This window comes from Trematomus bernacchii, unplaced genomic scaffold (genome assembly GCF_902827165.1).
Source record: "Trematomus bernacchii unplaced genomic scaffold, fTreBer1.1, whole genome shotgun sequence".
In the NCBI taxonomy this organism is placed as follows: Eukaryota; Metazoa; Chordata; class Actinopteri; order Perciformes; family Nototheniidae; genus Trematomus; species Trematomus bernacchii.
In genome coordinates, this window is record NW_022988176.1 from 610,555 (window position 1) to 630,951 (window position 20,397).

Consider the following 20,397-nt stretch of genomic DNA (forward strand, 5'->3'; position numbering starts at 1 on the left):
CGCACATGACCAATGAGGGCACGAGATAAATTTGTGCACAGATGCAAGGCTGACAGGCAGGTAGGCCATCCAGTTATTTTAGCCGGGCCGGTGAAAATAATTGGTCTAGTTTATTGCTATCGGGATGTTAAGAGCATTCCATGGAATATAACAAAAAGTGTTTCTGAAGTGAATGACCTACCCCACCTTTAAGTGATCCTGTGTATTAAATAAGGGTTTGGCGTGTCATCATGCCCTGCAATGGGTATAAGACTGTCATCATAAATATAATGGACACAGACTGAAATCCTCTTTAAAATGCATTTCAATACTGCCTCTCCCAAACAAAGAGCTTCTCTGGAAACTACGCTGTTTCTGCTCAGGCTAAACTGCAGAACTGAGGATGTTCTCTCGTTCTTGATATGCAGTCAGACTATACTTGCTCAGTGATTTGTTTAATTTATGATAGTTTAGATTAAAACCAGTCTCCAAGTCAAAAATTCAAATCACAAAATTATACAGTTTCTTCTCAAAGACTCACAGTGGAGTATATACAAATACATTTTATAACAATAGTTATACTTCTATTGAACAAATAGAAAGTTCTTTCACAGACCTTCGCCATAAACTAAAGCCATTGTAACCTGTTCAATATGTGAAGAAAACTGAAGGTTAATCCTTCATCAAATTAGCCACGTCCTTCAGCGGTTTCAGTTTCCACAGATCTATGGATGATAAGGTCAGACAATGCTCCTTGTTTTGAGAGGGGGAACTCATTTGGCTCCAGCAATATTTTGCAATTAGAAAGACTTTGAGTTTCTCAAGAGCTAATTTAAAGTGGACCTATCATGCTATATTTGAATAATATAGTGTAGGACCATACCTATATAAGGCATATTTATACTTTTTTTTTTTCAAAATACCAAACAGATCATGCATTTTAGCCATGCCTCATTTTGCACAATTTGCACTTTTTTATCCCTGTTTTAGCAAGGGCTGATGTGAGAACAGCACCATCTACAGGCCTGGCATATGTACTACAGCGTCTCCAGCGCTTTCGAACGGCAATGGCCGTGGCTGTCTCCTCCTGATTGGTGGAGTTGGCCCAATAGCCGTAGCGCCACCGTCCTGACGTCAGGACAGTGTTCAAATCTGGATCAGTTTTTATCAGATCCGTTGCAGCCCCTTTTTTAGAGATTTGGGTATGGAGGAAAATAGAGAGGGTTGTGTTTTCTGACACTTGGTGAGTTCCCTGGAACACCGGGGACACATATTCATGTATAAAAGACGTACAAAAGTGCATTTTGCATGATAGGTCCCCTTTAAAGTAAAATAGACTAATTCTATTTAATGAATGTAAACTTTACCTCCCTTTCAAATGTATTTAAAATGCTTGTCTTTTCACAATAGTCAAGACAATCAGGCCATCCCTAAACTATAGGGTTAAGTGTGATTTAAATAAAATTGAATGATTGCAGGAAAGAATACGTTTTTTACCATTTATTTTGTATATGTTATGTAATAGATTCTAGTCTTGGGATTGAGAATAAAGGTTGACCTAATTGTTGAGGCAGTAGATTGAATTTTCTCTCAGCTGCCAGTTGTACTGCAGGATCTGTAAAGACCCTCACAGGAATTCACAAAGTGTTGGACTCTTTTGGACTCGGTTGTAAGTAGCGTTGCAGTGAGTACAAAGTGCTATTCATAGTCCAGATACTTGATACACTTGGCAAATCAAAAGCTTGAACGAGTATTAATGTCTTAAACAAATTAATTCCCTAGTCTCATCTGTGACATCAGTGGAACAACTCATCTGAAATAATTACATGTTGATAAGATGGACTGAATTTCACAGAAACAGGACATTATAGCTCTTTCTGGAGTAGCTTATAGGTCTTCTTGTTTCCTGTGCACCTCCCAGTCCCATGCCCAGCTTGCTCATGTTTCATTCATTTAAGTCTGCTGGTGCGCGCACACAGTCCAGATCCCCGCTGGACATATTTGGTTTCATCAACAGAGTTCATTGTTCCCTGTGATAATATTGAACACTGAAAAAATAACAGAATGTCTGTTGTCATGCCACAGCCCCGGATTATCTCCCATTTACTGAGGAGGCTGAATAAGTGGGCTGGCCCGGTTGGTCCTGAACCTCAGCAGGTGGGACGGGCCAAACAGCCACTCTGGATCTCCCAGCCTGTTGCATACACCTGAGCAGGATTCAGAAGGGCAGAAGATGGTTTTTCTAACAACCAAAGTGATGCAAAGGACTGCACTCTTTGTGACGTTTGGGGGTTTGGTCACATCTCTGATCACCACCTTCCTGCCATTTTGGAAGACGATGAACTCCGACCTGAACGAAGTGGAGAACTGGTTTTCTGGACTGTGGCACACCTGTCTTTACACAGAGGAGGTGGGAATTCAGTGTAAGGCCTACGACTCCATCATGGGGCTGCCGATGGACCTGCAGGTCTCCAGGGTGCTCATGTCGGTGTCCATAGTCACTGGAGGTTTATCTGTCCTGGCTGCCTTCCCAGCGCTGGAGGGGGTGGACATGTGTGTTGGGCAGCCCAGCGTGAAGAGGCTGCTCCTTGTCTTCAGCGGGGTGCTTTCCTGGGTGTCCGGGCTCACCACTTTGGCTCCCGTCTCTCTCGTGGCCTACACAACTGTGGTGGAGTTCTGGGACGAGGGTTTTCCCGATGTGATGCCACGCTGGGAATACGGCGAGGCGATGTTCTCGGGATGGTTTGGAGGTCTTGCTCTGATCATCGGAGGGACTCTGTTCTTTGTGGCTGTGTGCATGGGGGACTATGAACAGATGCCACCAAGTGAGCCACGCAGCCCGCAGGCAAAGCACAGGACAAGGCACTACCAGAAGACAGAGATGTTATAGATTCTTATTGCCATTCACACAATATACTCCATAGGCCCGTCAGCTTGCAGAGTGATGGCATAATGACATTAATTGTGAATTTTTGTTCAGGAAACATTTCTGACCTAAGTGACCTAAAAGCTGCATGTGTTTAATTGTTAATTTCTGAATCAAATTGTAACACATTCATGTAATCTCTGTTTCTGGGTTATTATGAGTTGACCTCATCAAGTTTTACTACTATTAAAGTAATGTCTCATAATAAGCAACTGCAGTATTTCTTTAAAGTCCACAGACACGGCAAAAATAAGACAGTATGGCAATATTTCCTGCTGCACATAAAACTTTTTGTTACATAAGAATTTAATTCCCAGATTGATCGACAATTTATTTAATCACAGCACTTCTTTCAATTGACCAAATCAATGTTACTATTGTTTTCTGATCACATGAAAATGTTGTGGTACTGCGTTTATATTCGAAATACAGGCTTCACATGAGAAACACAGAAAATACAAGTTTTCACATAACTTTTCATTTCCATACAGTATCTATTTATCTGTTGGATAAATCTTTCATCATTCTAGCTTATAAATGAATAAACAATACGTTTACGTCATTAGTGGCACTGTTACCTACATCTAAAGTCCTTTGGAAAGTATATAAAGACAGCAGTAACTAAGCAAACTGGCTTCTCTCCAGCCCAACGAGTCAGTGTATTACTTCAACTCTGATCATATAATGAAAATACATTAATGTGCAACATGGTGGTGCACAGTGTCTCCGAGTCGCTGCCGGGAGGAGTGAATAGTTTAGCCGGGGTTGCATTCCAGGGCTGGAGCTCTTCTGTGTTACATTTCGTTTCAGGGAGGGGAGGCTCAGCCCCAGCAGCTTCTCTCAGTCCTTAATACATTACTTGGTGTTGGATTACTGCTCTGCATACATAGTGATGATTAGAAACTGATCTTGACATGTGTTTTAAATGTTTTGAGAATAGTTATCAGTGGTGTAATGTAGTGATGTAATATTATACTTAAGTATGATTTTTGGCTACTTGTACCTTGCTTAAAATGTTTTATTTACAATTCAGATCATTAGCTTATACAAAATATAAATAAACAAAAAAACAAACTAAGATGTATAATTATATGTTAAAATCTCCAGCAGTGAGTAATAAGTAATTAAGTAAGTATAGCTCCACATTTACCAGATGTGATGAACACATTATTGCATAACAATTATAACCCAGTAGTTTAATATATATGATTCTAGAGAGAGAGACCAGTTTCTATGAAGAGTGTCTCGACTGTAATGGAATACCACACCCTCAAATGATCAATTTGTACATTAATAACTTGACCTTGAAATGTTGGGGAAAAAAAGAAAAATCTTGATGACTTCAAGTAAATCTGGGACCGTGTTTGACAGCAATTCAACCATTTCAAAACATCTGTTACAAATTCTCACAGAACTTGTCAGTCTTACGCTCATTACTTCCCAAACAAATGTATATTTGCAACAACCTTCTTATTTCATCGACTAACATGTCCAAGCATGTTTAGATACTAAGGTTTGACGTGCTGATTTGCCTAAGAGACGCACTCTGTTAAGATAAACTAACGGTCAGGTAGAATCCTCCTTAATAAATCCTGACATTAATGTTTTGGCAGGCCATGATCTTTACATTTCAGCCTATTAATGATTCATTTCACTTCTCTCCCTGAGTTTGTTGATACTGCAGCTTTCTCCGGACGCAGCAGAAGAGAGTCTCCTTGTAATTCAATTAAACAGAGTGATACATCAGTGCCCCCCTGTGTGACGCCGATCACTCATCTTGTTGTACATGTGCACACCGCCCGCCCCGGCTTCCACTGCATTGTTTTTACATGTGCTTGAACACATGCAGAGAGCAACACAAACACACTGACACTGGAGCACATGTGCACGTGTCAGCTGTCAGCACACTGTAGAAATACAACCACTCCATGTAGCTTGAATACATCTGATAAATGTCTATTGTTTCAAACAAATATTTGAACAATATTTTAAAAACTATTAGGGTTGTTCATGCTGCATCCAAATCATGTCCCTGTGTCAATGCTGCTGTAATTTCCACAGACATGGATCTGATACCTTCAGGTGGGTGACCTTGTCCCTGCAGTTATTTGAAAGGGAGGTACATTAACTCCCACAGTGAGAGTATAAGGAATGGAAATATACTCAGTATACCTTTTTAATCCTGCTCCACCTACCCCCCCCCCCCCCCCCCCCCTGACTGGGACTTACTGCACCAACTGCACTTCTCCCAACGATTTCTCCCATTGTTGCACACTGAAAGAAAAGTAGCACACGTATAAGAGTGTTTGATAGTTTGCAGCAATCTGCACTTTGTATGTCTCCTGGCATCATAGAGTAAATATCACTCTAGTAAGTTTTAACAGTAGCACACAATGCATGGATAGACAGTATGATAAGTGGGCAGTCCAACTAGGCAGTGCAGTTAAGTGTGTGTGTGAGGGGGGGAGCAGGTCTTTGATCAAGCTTAACTGGCAAGTCAGGTCTTTGACATCTGAGGACGAGGCTGAAAAGGGCAGAAAAGCAGGCAGCCTCTAGGAGAGTGTGTGTGTGTGTGTGTGTGTGTGTGTGTGTGTGTGTGTGTGTGTGTGTGTGTGTGTGTGTGTGTGTGTGTGTGTGTGTGTGTGTGTGTGTGTGTGTGTGTGTGTGTGTGTGTGTGTGTGTGTGTGTGTGTGTGTGTGTGTGTGTGTGTGTGTGTGTGTGTGTGTGTGTGTGCGTGTGTGTGTGTGTGTGTGTGTGTGTGTTTTGGAGGGGTGAGGAGGACGGTGAGAATTCATGCTGTGTTAGCATCCCCTCAGCAACTCCATCAATACTGCATACAGCTGAGAAACTGGCAGAGGTCCTCCGTGCTGCATTTACAGGCTCGGCCAGAGAAAGAGAGAGACTCCCACGACCGGTCTGCTCAGTCTGCTTCTGGAGGGGGGCTCTGCGAGGGGCACACACATACTCATACACTCACACACTCACACACACACACACACACACACACACACACACACACACACACACACACACACACACACACACACACACACACACACACACACACACTCACTTCAGTCTCTGCTGCATCAAGAGGCAGAGGAGAGCCGGAGGAGGGTACAGAGGGACGCACAGACTGGGAATACTCCAGTGGACAGGATTGTTAGGAGACTCATGTGCTAATATGCTACCGTGCTCCACAAGGGAAGCTGAGCACCGGGGAGTTTGACTGGATCACTGCACCTGCTCCATGCACACTGGTAAGCTTCATTTCTTATGAGTCAGGGAAATATAGCTCTGTTTTATTAGTTCCCATCATTATATGTTTGTGTGATGCTCTGTGTAAAGTCAGACTTATTCTGCCTGCATTTGTGCACCATGGGTACATACAGTACTGACCAGATCTTACTTGGAGAACCATGGAGTGGTGCACTATTAAAACTGAAACCAGAAACACAAACTATATTCATTTTTGTTGGATCAGTACATCAGGGCTGTTTTAATAGTTAGTACATCAATAACTATTTAGAAAACTGGATGAGAATCCAATATAACACTGCAAAACTTACATTATTTTATGTTTTTTATTGATTATGTGTATGTTTTAGTTTTTGTGTGCATGCTGAGAAACCGGTCAATAGCAGAATTGCTTTATGGAAACACAGCTCCTCTGTGGGGGTGTACACCCCTCTGAAAACCACAATTCTAGTTTTCCATGACATCATGGAGATGTTATCGCTCAAAGCAGCAGAAAATGACCTGATAAACAACTGCGGTGCCATGCATTGTTCACCAGCTTTAGCTTTACACAACAATATATAATATACAGAGTGTAAAGTGGGGGTCAACTTTGAAAGAAAAAATTGAGAGTAATGCAAACGTATTCTCCTCATTGAACCGCTTTGACAGTAAACAATGCTGAAAGAATGCTGTCTAATCATTGTTTTCTAGATCCACGTGGCATATTTATATTATACTAAACACCAAAAGTTTGTTTTGTCTTGTTTATGCAGACAGAAAGCACACTTTAAATACTGCTTGGGACTTTATTAATCTGCTGTCAGCTCTCCTGTCTCTGAAATGGCAATAACAACTACCAATTTTACAATACACAAACAGTACAAGCATTTGGAGAAACGTGGTCGAAAATGACCTGAGCTTCTTAATGGGGAATGTGATTAACTGTAATCCACTATGTTCTATTATAATTAGGACATGTAGGCAATGGAGTAAATAGAAATACATCAAAAACGTCTTGGCACTTTGGGGAGAAAATCTGATGACTCAATTTACTTCAAAAGTAAACCCTTCAGTTTCTACTTCAACTGTGAACAATCAAAATAAGAAATGCAGAAATATGATTTGTATTATATTTCAAAGAACCTAACACTTCACCACTTGTATGTTCCTTAAGCTGACGTCAAACAAATAGATAACCACTAAGACCGTGGTGAGAGATAACTTTTGTTCACCCGTTGACTTTTACACAATCAGGGAATGATTATCTTTGTCTTTCACAAACCCCCCCTGCTAATGAGGGGGGTAAAGAGGTGTGGTAAAATATTAAGAGTGCAGGTGTTGTCCTTTATCAGCTGAGGATCAGAGACACCTAATCGTTAACTGCTGGCCAACATACCTGTCAAGCGAGTGTTTGAATAAAACAGAGACCAGTTTGGAGGTGAATGAGCCACTGAACCAGCAGCTCTTCTTTAATTCAGGTGATCCTGCAAGTCCAGTTTTTATATGTTAATCATTGTTGACCACGTTCCTCAATGAAATCACAGTTTGCTGTTGTAGAATGCATTTGTTGAAGGTTTAGGCCAGTTATGAATGATGGCGGGTGCTTTGCTGCTCAACATTCCTGCTTTTTTTCAACCCCAGTTTATAAATCGACCTCCCGCCACCAACGCTTTTTGCTAATTCTCCCCTCTAGCATTCCAGTAACAGCTATTACATTTGTAGGGAAGTGAGTGAAACTGACAGCTTGTTTGCAGGCAGGATTATTAGCACTGCATGGGGACAGGCCCAACAGTGAGAGAGCGGGATCTGCGTCATATGTTGTGGGGACCAAATCTGCTTAACCTACTTTAGTTTCGCACAAAATATCTTGGTGGCTTGTTGGAACTCCATGATGTTCTTTCCAATCCAATTGGTTGTTCATCACATTTTAAGTGGTGACAAATTATTAAAGTGGCAACATGTGAGAGTGGAGTTTGAATATGTTGCTCTGTGTGTTCAGGGAAACACACAACATCAAAGGCTCTGCTGTTTAGGCACGGCTGTCAACTTAATGCAGGATATTGTCAGGGCTTGGCTCAGATATTTGGATGCTTAGCGCTTGAATTAAGACTAAAAAGACATGAAATCACAATTTGGAAAATCTGACTTGATTTTATGGCCAAAAATCATCATCAGCTGTAGTTTTTTTTACTTAACATTACTTCCAACAACAACTTGTATAGGGAAATATGTCTCAAACAAACATTGAAGACGTTGTAAAATACTTCACTTAAAGGTGGGGTAGGTAAGTTTGAGAAACCGGCTCGAGATACACTTTTTGTTATATTCCATGGAATGCTCTTAACATCCCGATAGCAATGAATATCTTAAGTGCTTTGACAAAAAATCCATTAAAAAAATTCATCTGTGGAAGCCGTAGTACTGTAAATAACAGCCGGCTAAAATAACTGGATGGCCTACCTGCCTGTCAGCCTTCCATCTGTGCACAAACTTATCTTGTGCTCTCATTGGTCATGTGCGCGTTCGTGTGTGTTGGAGGAGGGGCTCTATCAGGAAGTGGCAGATTTTTTCCGGCTGTGTATTTTCAAATTCTAGCGCACTCGAGCTGGTTTCTCCAAAATTACCTACCCCACCTTTAAGTAGGAGGAGGAGGCGTGTGGCGCAGTGGACTAGTGTGTTGGTGTTCGGATCAGGGGAGCACAGGTTCAAACCCCACTGCAGTCAGCATGTCGTTGTGTCCCTGGGCAAGACACTTCACCCCAAATTGCTCCTGTGGGGATTGCCCACAGTATCGAGTATGTAAGTCGCTTTGGATAAAAGCGTGTAACATGTAATGTCATGTAAAAAAGTACAAACACAACAATGGATCAAAATTCTACTTAATTCAAAGTGCAATGGTGTTAAGCAGCAACACATACTACAAGTATCAAAAGCAAAAGCATTTGTTCTAAATAAAAAATAGCCCTGTGACTATATATATTTCTGTTCAAGATTATTGTTTGGATGATACCTAATGCATCAGTTTTACTCTTGTAGCAGGTGGAGCTAGTTATAAGATACAGTCAGGTATTTAGGTCCAGTGTCAATCACTCTGAGGGGTCATGTGATGATTAATTAGAGGTGAAGGAGAGAAAACATAGATTTCTGGAATACCATAAGGGGCCCAAACTACACATTGTTTTTAGTAATAGGTCTTAAGTGTCTTATAACTATAGCCGTCAAATAAATTGAGTTCAGTAATACGTTTTTTTAATGAAAATATTGCAATTACCTTAGTATTATACTTTAGTACAGTACTTTCACCCTGCAAACAAATACAATACAACTCACTCTCAGCTGCAGAGTTTGAGCCATGCAGTCGGAGATCTTTTCCATTTCTTTCCAGTGCTCTATTCAACACTGCACACTTTTTTTCCCTGAAGTTCAAGGACATTAAGATGTGCTCAGAATATCAAGCAGTCCTTTGGTTGTACCTCAAAAGGATAATTTGGTGATGGATTGCAGCGGGTTGAGCGATTCACCTGCCATCCACTCAGATTCATAGCAGCCAGCGCTCTGTGACTAACTACTGTATGTGTGGGGGAAATACCAGAGCTAGCAGAAATGTAAGGGCAACGTGGCAACACAACAAGGGGGATTTTAAAACTCAAGGGGCCCCTTCTTGCCTTTAAGAGTGCAGTGTGACAAGAAAGTTAATAGGTGTTAGAGAGCTGTTAATATTTAACGGTTACCCATGCAATATGCATGAACAAATCTGGTCTAATCTTGACTCCTTAAGACACTTTACAATCACTGTCTGTAATAAACTACACAAAATTGACAATTTGAAAGACAAAATTGTAAATTAAAAGCTACAATTTGAAACTTGAAGCAGTCAAAAAGTCAATTCAGCAAAAAGACCTGTTATTTATTTTCAAAGCATCATATCTGATCCGTCTGTCTGAGTGTCATGTGTTTCCCTCTGTTCGTGCAGATTATGAGGAGCAGCTGATGTGTGCGATGGCCAGTCTGGACCTGCAGGATCTCTTACACACAGCTCCGTGTTATCGTTACTTCCCAACCAAGCAGCCCAGCCCGAGGATCTGACGCACCTCCCTCCCCCTGGGTGTCCCTCACTCCTGGGCCCACCATGGGAGGATGCTTCTCCAAACCCAAACCAGGTAACGGACATGTTCCCCTATCTCAATCAGAGGCAGGTTACTGGACTTTGAAAGAAAACGTTCAGCAAACAAGCACCATTATAACTTGTTCAGGTGCTGAAAAACGACTGAAAAAAGGTGTTCCTAACAGTCCGCTCCCCTACAGGGGGAGGACAAAACAAGAGCAGCATCTTACAGTCTGATGTTCTGCAACACAACAAGTTGTTATGATGAATTATTGTTTAAATTGACTCTTAAGGGGCTGAAATTCCCTCCATGGCAGTGCTTTGTGCTGTTGTTTTACAGGATTGCGTAATATTTTAAAGTGTTTGTTTTGAAATATATAAATGAATAACGCACTGTTTTCCACGAGGGACCAGCTATTTGTTTTAAATAAATATGTTTTTTTCATATTGAATTTCAGAGCTATCCCGCCTCCAAATCCTGTTATGCATGCATCCTGCCTCCTCTGCTTGCACCAAAGTGTTTTGTGTGGGAGGAATTTAAATGCTCTCTGTGGCATCTTTGGTCAGGAGGATAACATACAGAGACATTAATATTACAATTTACAGAACATATTTTGATACATGTTCCACATCAGGGAACTTTTTATAACTGCGGAACTGCAGCATCAGTGTGGCGATGTTTCATTTAGCATCAGATCCAGCAGCATCCAGAGATTCTCTTCAGCTGTGGAAAGCTTTCTCTTTCTTTTCTCTGCAATTGCACCCACTATTACGATTTTCCATTGATTTTAATTAAGGCTTGCTCAGCAGGATAAAATTCCTGCCAGATTACTGTGTAAGAACCGGATGATCAGCACATTTTTCCAGCCGAACAGATACAGCCTGCTGCAGTGAAAAGGGAATTACACAACCATTGTTTAATGTTAAGAAACATAAATCAAGCTCAATCAAGCAGCGCATCATATGTATTCAAAGGACAATATCTCCCAACAAATGTACTCTGTTATAGCCTGTTTTCAGGCAGAACAAAATAAGAACGACAAAAACAAACTGCTGGGTTGTTTATTTCACTTTAATTATGGAAATATCATTATTTAACGCATTGTAATCCTGTCAAAGTATGTTTTGCAGCTTACTTATTATAGACTGATTCAGAGGTGAAGGATTTGTTTTCGAAATTAGTGGCAGTGTTACCTGTCTCTTCCCTTTCAAGGTTTTTCTGCATCATATCTTCGGCTTTGTAAAAATAGCCTTATACTCACTAGATGGTAAAAGGGAAAATAAAATAAAGGAGGCAAGTTTCTCCCTTACTCACATCTCCCTTCAGCATGCTTCCTGCAGTCATTTGTTTCAGTTGTGGAGATGTCGCTCTCAATTTGTCCCAAAGTTATTGACGTCTCTCCTCGCTGAAACGCAAATTCCTCTTCCAAAGCAAAGGTTAAGGATGGAAATAGCAGGGCAGGTACACAAGAACAATACTTCAATGCACGGGTAATGGAGTCTGCCAATATGAGTATATTACTTAGATACATGTTTATTTAATGTTGAACAGATGATGGCATTAGGTTGGGGAGGAAGCCATTCTTCAGTCGTGTACGTGTATTGTCCTGTATCGTTTGCCAGAGGTGACTAGGTTTGAAAGGTGGGAAGGGTGAGTTATGTCTGACCTATCACTGTTATAGATTAGATACATGACTGGCGTGTTGTTTGCACATTTTATAATGTTATTTGTTGCGTGGATACTGTTACGTTCATGGGTGAAGAGGGCAAACAGGAGTGGGCTAAGCACACAGCCCTGCGGAACACCATATTTCTGGGTGGGGTTGGAGGATGTATGCTTTCCTAACCTGACACTCTGGGCACAGTTTTGACAGAAAATCCAGAGTTCAGTACCAAATAGCTGTGTTCAGGCCCAGACTGGAATTTGGACACGAGCATGTTGGCAATGAAGGGTTTGAAGGACGAACTGAAGTGGAGGAAGAGAATCCTGATGTACAAGTAGGGTCTTTCCAGGTAATCGAATAAGAGTAAACAGATCAACAGAGAATGATATTATCCTTCCTCTCTTTACCTCTCTGGAACACCCGCAAAGATTGAGCCATGCAGTCAGAGATCTTTCCATTTCTTTCCATTGCTCTATTCAACACTGCAAACTTTTTGTTCTGAAGTTCAAGGAAATTAAGATGTGCTCAGAATATCAAGCAATCCTTTTGGTTGTACGTCAAAAGGGTAATTTGGTGATGGATTGTACTGTGTTTGTCTAATTTACTGTGATCAGTGTGAATGTGCTACATGTGTTTAATCATGCATTTTCTAAAATAGTCGATGTGTGTGTTGTGCAGTTGAAGTCAAAGTGGAACTCTCTCTCCTGGAAAAAGAAAAAGAGGTGGACGGGCTGTCACCAAACGGCAAAGCGAGTCCCTTTGCCGACTCCAGACCCAACGGGGCCCTGGGACACGGCTCTGATGACGACTCCACCCCGCTCCCCCTCTACCACAAACCACGGGACTATGTGGAGGCCTCCGTCTGTCATGTTAAAGATCTGGAAAACGGACAGTAAGAAAATTAAACAACAGCTCTTTTTTGTTTACAACCAAAACACAGAGGTAGAGAAGCTGTTGTGTACTATGATGTTAATGACACAAATGTTAATCAAAGTGAAAAAGAAATTATCCTAATGCAAAGAGGTGGGGACAAAGTTGGCTCCTGATGTGTCCTTGCTATGTTTAAATAGTGATGCATCTTTTGATGTGTCGTTTTTTTACAACTTTCAAAAGGGGTATGTATTTCCTTAAAATAACAAGGTGCAACTTTTTGTGTGTGTGTGGCAGGATGCGAGAGGTGGATTTGGGAAGTGGCAGAGCTTTGTTGATCAAAGAACATGGGGAGTTCTCTGCCATCGCCCACAAGTGTCCACACTACGGAGCACCTCTGGTCAAAGGTGAGTTATATATATTTTTTTCGGGTATGATTTTAACAACAATTTATTTCTTATAAGCTTGACTTATTAAGATCTTCCCTTGCAGGTGTGTTGTCAAAAGGGCATGTGCGCTGTCCGTGGCACGGTGCATGTTTCAACATCGCAACAGGAGACCTCGAGGACTTCCCCGGGCTGGACAGCCTGCCGATCTTCCAGGTGACCTTCCCCGCCGGTGCCGTCTCTTTACACATTCTCTGCCTTATCATGTCTCTGAGCACCATAAAAAAGTGTGCACATCATTCATGTTTGTTTGCTTCAGGTCAGAGTTGAAAAGGACAAGGTGATCATTCGTGCAAACAAGCAGGTAACAAGAGAAAGGATGAAGAGAATTTATGCAGAATTGGACGTTGGCCATCTGACTGATCTGAGTTCTTTTTAAATACATTTTCAGGCTCTTCAGTCACAGAAAAGGTCAAAGCCGATGTCCCGATGCTCAGCAGTTATTAACTCCAACACGGGTTTCAGCCATGTTCTCATCATTGGCTCAGGTCAGCGTGTTTTTCTCCCGCGTACAACAAATCAAGCTCTTTTAGACTGTTATTAGCAGCATCGTCCTTCAATGTCTGTTTTTCAATATTATCCTCCTCTTTTATGGTTACCTTATCCGCAGGTCCAGCAGCTCTGGTATGTGCAGAGACACTAAGGCAAGAGGGCTTCACCGACCGCATCGTCATGTGCACCATGGACAGACATCCTCCATATGACAGGCCTAAACTGAGTAAGGTTTGTACACAGACCTTGAACACATAACACGTGACATAATTGGAGCCAAAATGTTGCGTGACAGACTGCAGAGGTGCTGTAGAGGAAACAAGAGCTCTCTGGGAAACAGTTACACAACAACAAAGAGTTCAATGTTTCATTGCCGTGCAGGAGATTAAAGATACATTTTGTTAATTGGCTGATAACCGATGTAAAGCTTTTGGAAAGATTTCTTATGGAAAGATTTCTTCTTGAATTTTGTTTAATTTAATTGAATGATTTGATTGATTAACTAACTTGCTGACCCTTAGTCTTTAGAAAGCACGGCAGAGCAGCTGAGATTGCGCTCTGTGGAATTCCTACAAGATCATGACATTGAACTGCTCACAGAGAAAGAGGTGAGATAGGATGACCAATATATTATTTTGTAACATCTAAATCGATCTTTGGCAATTTTAGCACAAATCCAACACAATAACCTGCATTACCCTGCCATGTTTTCTTTAGGCTGTGGCGATAGACGTGAAAACACGATCTGTGATATTTGAAGATGGCTTGAGGATGGAGTACAAGAAACTCTTTATTGCTACAGGAAGCAAGTAAGAAACAAACTGCTATTTCACATCATAATTAAGCAGCTGAGATTATAAATAAAAAAACTGACAGCTGATTGCTTCCAAAGACCCAAAACAATGATCTACAAAGGACAGGATGTCGAGAACGTGTTCCACCTCAGGACGCCTGATGACGCCAACAGCATAGCGAGGCTGGCCAACAACAAGAACGCTGTGATTGTGGGGACATCGTTTGTCGGTGAGAAAAATACACAATCTTCAAATGTTTGCTGACTGTGATAGATTCACGGGAAAATAATAATAACAAAATTAGTAGGTGGGTCCATGAGATCTGGGCTCAAAATTAAGTAAGTCAGAGCAAAACACATTTATTAAGTGACTTGTTTCGACTTACAGTCAAGTGTAAAAGTAACCTTTTACCTTATCACATGATTAATCACATGTGTGAACAGCCAACCAGAGACAAGGAATGACCATTACCTAACCTTAACCCTATTTGCCCCATTGCTTTAAATAAATCCCTACATTTCACATTACTCAATTAAGCTAATATAATCACATATAGATTGAATTAAAATAAATACAAAATGGATCAAATGGAAACCAAACAGTAACAGGGAAGACAATTCAGAGTCAGAGAAACATGTACATTTTGTACAATCATTCAAAGACTGTTTGTAATTTCTTGCCGTACTGCAGCCATACTATCTTAAGTTTGCAGAAAAAGTTTGAAAATGTTAACTTTAACTTAAGTTTAATATTTCACTTGTATCAGTTTGACTATCCCCGGTGAATGTCAAAGCTATAATTCACAGTTAACATAATTTCCATTCTCATTCAGTGACCCTGATGCCCTGCATGGAGAATCTGACATGTTTCTCCACACATTTATACATTTGTTTGGCGGCAGTGGCTCAGTCAGTAGGGGCTTGGACTGCGAGCCATAGGGTCGCCGGTTCAAGTCCCCGACCAGACCTAAAATATGGAGTGTGGACTGCTACTTGGAGAGGTCCCAGTTCACCTCCTGCCCTGCCGTGGTGCCCTTGAGCAAGGCACCGGACATCCCCCCCACTCCCATGCTCCCTGGGCGCTGTGCAATAGCTGCGCACTACTCCTAGTACTAGACTCCTGGATGGGTTAAATGCAGAGGCCAAATGTCACTGTGTGTGCTGTGTGCTCTGCATGTGTGACCATTAAAGAGGGTTTCATCCCTCCGATTCTTCTGTATCATTGTGCATCACTTGCTATATGAACTGTGTTGTGTTTGCAGGTATGGAGGTGGCTGCAGCTCTCTCTGACAAAGCTCACTCGGTCTCTGTCATCGGGATCGAGACAGTTCCCTTTAAACATGCTCTCGGGGAGAAAGTAGGGAAAGCCATAATGAAGGTAGGAACTCGTTTGTTTGTAGCCTTTATTTAACCAGGTTAAAAAATCCCATTGAGATCAACGATCTCTTTTTCAAGGGAGACCTGCAAAAATCTAAAAGCACCTTAACAAACCCATAGTTATTCTCTTAGGGAAGGGAAAACATCTCACTAGTTTAAATGCAAATCACATATTGAAAATGTCTAGTCAATACCCCAGTAACCACAAGAGAGAGCCTAAATGTTTTAATGCATTACTTAATTCAGCCATCTTGCTGTTAGTGTTTTCCCACGGTAAAAGTGTTGTGTTTTGTCTGCAGCTGTTCGAGGTAAACAGGGTGAAGTTCTACATGCTGAACGAGGTGTCGGAGATGGTTGGCCAACACGGACAGGTATTCAGAAAGTGAGAGAAACAGCATGACATGATGCTCAGCAGCACTACCCTCTCATGGTTAATCCACGATGAAGATGAGTGTGTGTCAGATTTAAAACTCCTTAGAAGGTGCTGCAAAAGTATTTCTGTAAAAAATAAAACCACTAAATGAGCAACTAAATTAACACTTTAAAGAGTTTCACAATCAAATTAATGTAAGATTTTGATTGAAATGCTTCAAAACTCTCAGGCTGGAATCACATGCTGTTAGGGCTGCAACTGAGAGTTGTTTTAATCATTAATATATCTTCTTATTGTTTTCTAGATTATTCATTATTCATTTGATCTACAAAATGTCTGAAAAAGAGTAAACATAGTCCATGCCAGTTTCCAAAGTTCAAGTTGATGTCTCGCATCCCCCCCTTACTCTTAGTAAGTGGTCAGAAAAGGTTTTTAGTGGCATTAAGAGTAAACTCCTGAAAGGAAGTGTCAAAGCTGTTAATGTAGCATTATGCATATACAGTACATGGCCTGGACATTTTGTTTTTCCTGTGCACACAGCTGAAAGAGGTGGCCCTGAAGAGTGGTAAAGTCCTGCGAGCAGACGTGTGTGTCATCGGAGCAGGTGAGGTCAAAGAGGATGAAATATGTTCCTTTTTAATCCGGTTATCATTATCTACACTAGTGACCAAAACAGATGCCAGAACTCCCTTTTTATGTGTGACAGCAGCTGCATATTCAACCTGTGTTCTCTTGTGTGTCTCAGGAAGTATTCCTGCAACCGACTTCCTGAAACAGGGCGGCATCCACATGGACTCCAGGGGCTTCATCACCGTCAACAAGGTATGGCGTAAAAAGCCTTTAGTCTTCGTGAATAAGCGTTGTCCCATGATGTTAATTTACTCCTCTAAACTGCTTCTCTCAGATGATGCAGACAAGTGCTGATGGGGTCTACGCTGGAGGAGATGTGGTGGTGTTTCCTTTCCCGCCGCGCAACAACAAGAAGGTGAACATCCCTCACTGGCAAATGGCTCATGTACACGGTGAGTGTGTCCTCCTGACTGCGTATCAAAGGCTGTAATACGTTACTGTTATGATGAATTCTTTAAGACAAGCTTTTAATGTTTCATGCTGACAGGAAGGGCGGCGGCTCTCAGCATGATGGGCAGAGCCGCTGAGATCAAAACTGTGCCTTACTTCTGGTCAGCCATGTTTGGGAAGACCATTCGCTATGCAGGTAAAGAATGAAGTATTAAGAGTGGTATTATAAGTCAGACATGTTGTAAGAGATCAGAGGTTGAAAAATAGCTGTGTAGTAACCACACTGCCATCTAGCTGTAAAAATACAAATTAAGACCTTAAACTGAGAGTTTGAATTGCACCTGTTTTTCTTTTTGCTGTTGACGACAGACACATACATATGTATTTTTTATTTGTGAAGGGTATGGTGAAGGATTCGATGATGTCATTATACAAGGTGATCTGGATGAACTGAGATTTGTGGCGTTTTACACCAGGTGCGTAAGATTCTTAAATAAACAATAATTGTAGATTTGGTTTAAACTCCTATTGTAGTCTTTAATTGTGATTCCACATCTATTTTCTTATTGTTTTCCTCCCCTGGTCCATCTACAGGAGTGAGGAGGTGGTTGCTGTTGCCAGCATGAACTATGATCCCATTGTATCCCGAGTGGCAGAGGTCTTAGGATCCGGAAAGACGATTAAGAAACGAGATGTGGAGTAAGTCTCCTTTCAAGACTTAAATCTGTTGCCGGTTACAATAGCTGTTATGTTCTTTAGGTTTCTCAGGTTTCACTGTGAAGAAAAACTTGACAAATGTTATCACTCAGACAGGAAAACACATGGAGTCGCAGAGCTTGTGATTTCAATCACATGAAAAGTATTATAAAAACTATGGCTACTTCAGTACTGTAGAAAAACAACACAAGCTGTCATAAGTACTATACAAGTTATCATAGGGAAAGTAGAGTAGACAGAGTTTCGACACTATATGTTACCCACTACTTTATCTCGAATAGGAAATGCTGTACTTAGTACATAGTTGTGTAAAGCTTATAATCTGAAGGAATTGCTGTTAAAACAATAACCACTTTATAACACTGTCAGTCACATATATGAAAAACCTTTTAAAGTGTTCATTAATGTTTCTGTCAACAATTGTCAACCAATACCAGCTTATATTTAGAACTGCATAAAAGTGAGTTGAAATATTTAACCATATATTAATATAATGCTTATAAATTCTAAATTTGGGAGGAAGGGTTAAACTAAATTGAATTTGAAAATGAACCACTTCACTCTCTGTGTGCTGACTAAAAGAGGCAATCATTCAAATAATTCCCCTATTATTATTGTGACATTTAAAGGAACTTTATTCCTTTTGTTATTAAATGTGTATATTATTTTCAAACCTGACCTGTAACAATAAGTGACACAGGTGCAGCATTACTTAAATGTTTTGCATATATTTCTGTCTGTTTGTCGCTGTGTTTTTGGTCTAATATGACTGTAGTGTTCTTCATATCTCCTGTGTCTTTCATTTCTAATAATGCAAACTCAAAATGTGAAGGATGTTTTCCAAGGCTTGGCAAGTACGGACAAATACGAGCATGTTCTATTTAAAATGTTACCCGATTGATCATATGTAGGGACTTGATAAACATGTGTGTGAGTGTGTCTGACGGTTGTTTTTGGTGGTTTGCAGGACTGGAGACATTTCTTGGCTGACTGACAAAGGCTCTCAATGACTTCACATCTGAAGGACTGGAGACTTCACTATGGACACTACTGGTGCTGAGACACTGAGCAGCTATCTCAGTATGGACACACACACACACACACACACACACACACACACACACACACACACACACACACACACACACACACACACACACACACACACACACACACACACACACACACACACACACACACACACACACACACACACACACACACACACACACACACACACACACACACACACACACACACACACACACACACACACACACACACACACACACACACACACACACACACACACACACACACACACACAGGGGACAGGACCGTGTCTGTTGGAGACACACTTCCCTGAGGACGACACTGAAACCTGCTTTTGTTCCTGAGAGACACTTTAACGTGACAGATGGAGCCTACACTGTCTGAAGACACTGGATCGCTGTGTTGGCTCCTTTTTGACGATGCTGTAACGTTTCACAAACAAATCAATATTGGATTCGGCCTCTGGGCTGATGCAAGATGTAACTACTTGTACACTTTGTTTATAAGAAGCCAGGGACGGGCATTGGCATTTTTTTGTACAAATAACATTGTATATAGCTGTAATCCTGAATGCACTGTAACAAACTAAGGACATACAATTTTAACTGAATTTTCTAAGTTTTAAAGAAAAGCGTTGGCTGTATGCTTGCATACAGGCCTTAGATCTGCATGCTATAGTTTACTATAACAAGAGTTTAAAAATAATCCCCTAAACAGAGATGTTCTATCTAGTTGCAACAGCAAAATAAAGCTCAAATGTGCTAAGAAATGTGCTCCATAAAACCCCTGAATGCAGCTTTAACAGACTCACTAACTCACACTGCTTTCATTCATAATTAATGATAATCTTTAGGTTTACAACATCCTTTATTGGTTTCCTTGCTACTGTAGTAAATTGCACAAATTACATTTAAATAATCATACTTTGATCACATAGTAGTGCTTGCACCATAGATTAATGTACTTTATAGAGAATCTCCCCTTTAGCAAATCCAATAGTTGTTTTTTATAGCAGCATGTCTACTGGGATATTCTTTGTTACTTACTCAGGGAACTGAGGATTGTTGTCTTACAAAATAATCAGAAATTAATGTGTTGCTTTTCCCCCCACTTATTGTAATGTAATGTTCATTCAGAGCTGCTTGTGATGGGTGTGAAGCGGATGGGTGATTACATCCTGCTGTGCTGATGTAACACTTGTCAATTCAGCGTTTTCAAAGCATCGTTCTACAGTGAAGACTGGAAGGCCATTTTTATAACTAAACTTTTAAATAAAAGTCTTCCAACTACTCACTGCTTTACAAAACGTTATGTTTCTCCATGTTACTCCACCTGTGGTTCA

The 20,397-nt window shown here is 40.9% G+C and overlaps 2 protein-coding genes across 2 annotated transcripts; both read left to right on the top strand.

Annotated features, from left to right (window-relative positions):
• Positions 1–2,212: 2,212 nt before the first annotated feature.
• si:dkey-98f17.3 (uncharacterized protein LOC793143 homolog) lies at positions 2,213–2,869 on the top strand. Its single transcript, XM_034122362.1, has one exon. The coding sequence runs from the start codon at positions 2,213–2,215 to the stop codon at positions 2,867–2,869; it is 657 nt and encodes a 218-aa protein (XP_033978253.1).
• A 3,086-nt stretch (positions 2,870–5,955) lies between these two features.
• On the top strand, positions 5,956–19,089 carry LOC117476007 (apoptosis-inducing factor 3). Its single transcript, XM_034122363.1, has 20 exons — positions 5,956–6,165; positions 10,119–10,305; positions 12,593–12,806; positions 13,082–13,191; positions 13,277–13,386; positions 13,490–13,534; positions 13,622–13,718; positions 13,841–13,953; positions 14,244–14,330; positions 14,440–14,531; positions 14,615–14,745; positions 15,778–15,893; positions 16,192–16,263; positions 16,806–16,869; positions 17,011–17,087; positions 17,170–17,287; positions 17,383–17,481; positions 17,686–17,761; positions 17,880–17,984; positions 18,970–19,089. Exons 2-20 carry the CDS (start codon positions 10,275–10,277, stop codon positions 19,010–19,012), a joined length of 1,800 nt encoding a protein of 599 aa, XP_033978254.1. The 5' UTR covers positions 5,956–6,165; positions 10,119–10,274; the 3' UTR covers positions 19,013–19,089.
• Positions 19,090–20,397: the final 1,308 nt, after the last annotated feature.

Excerpts from the sequence above, each read along its gene's own strand:
- si:dkey-98f17.3 (XM_034122362.1), top strand. The coding sequence starts at position 2,213 with ATGGTTTTTCTAACAACCAAAGTGATGCAAAGGACTGCACTCTTTGTG.
- LOC117476007 (XM_034122363.1), top strand. The coding sequence starts at position 10,275 with ATGGGAGGATGCTTCTCCAAACCCAAACCAG. Across the intron at positions 13,954-14,243 it reads ACAGGCCTAAACTGAGTAAG|TCTTTAGAAAGCACGGCAGA; the intron begins GTTTGTACACAG and ends GCTGACCCTTAG. Across the intron at positions 16,870-17,010 it reads CGTGTGTGTCATCGGAGCAG|GAAGTATTCCTGCAACCGAC; the intron begins GTGAGGTCAAAG and ends TGTGTGTCTCAG.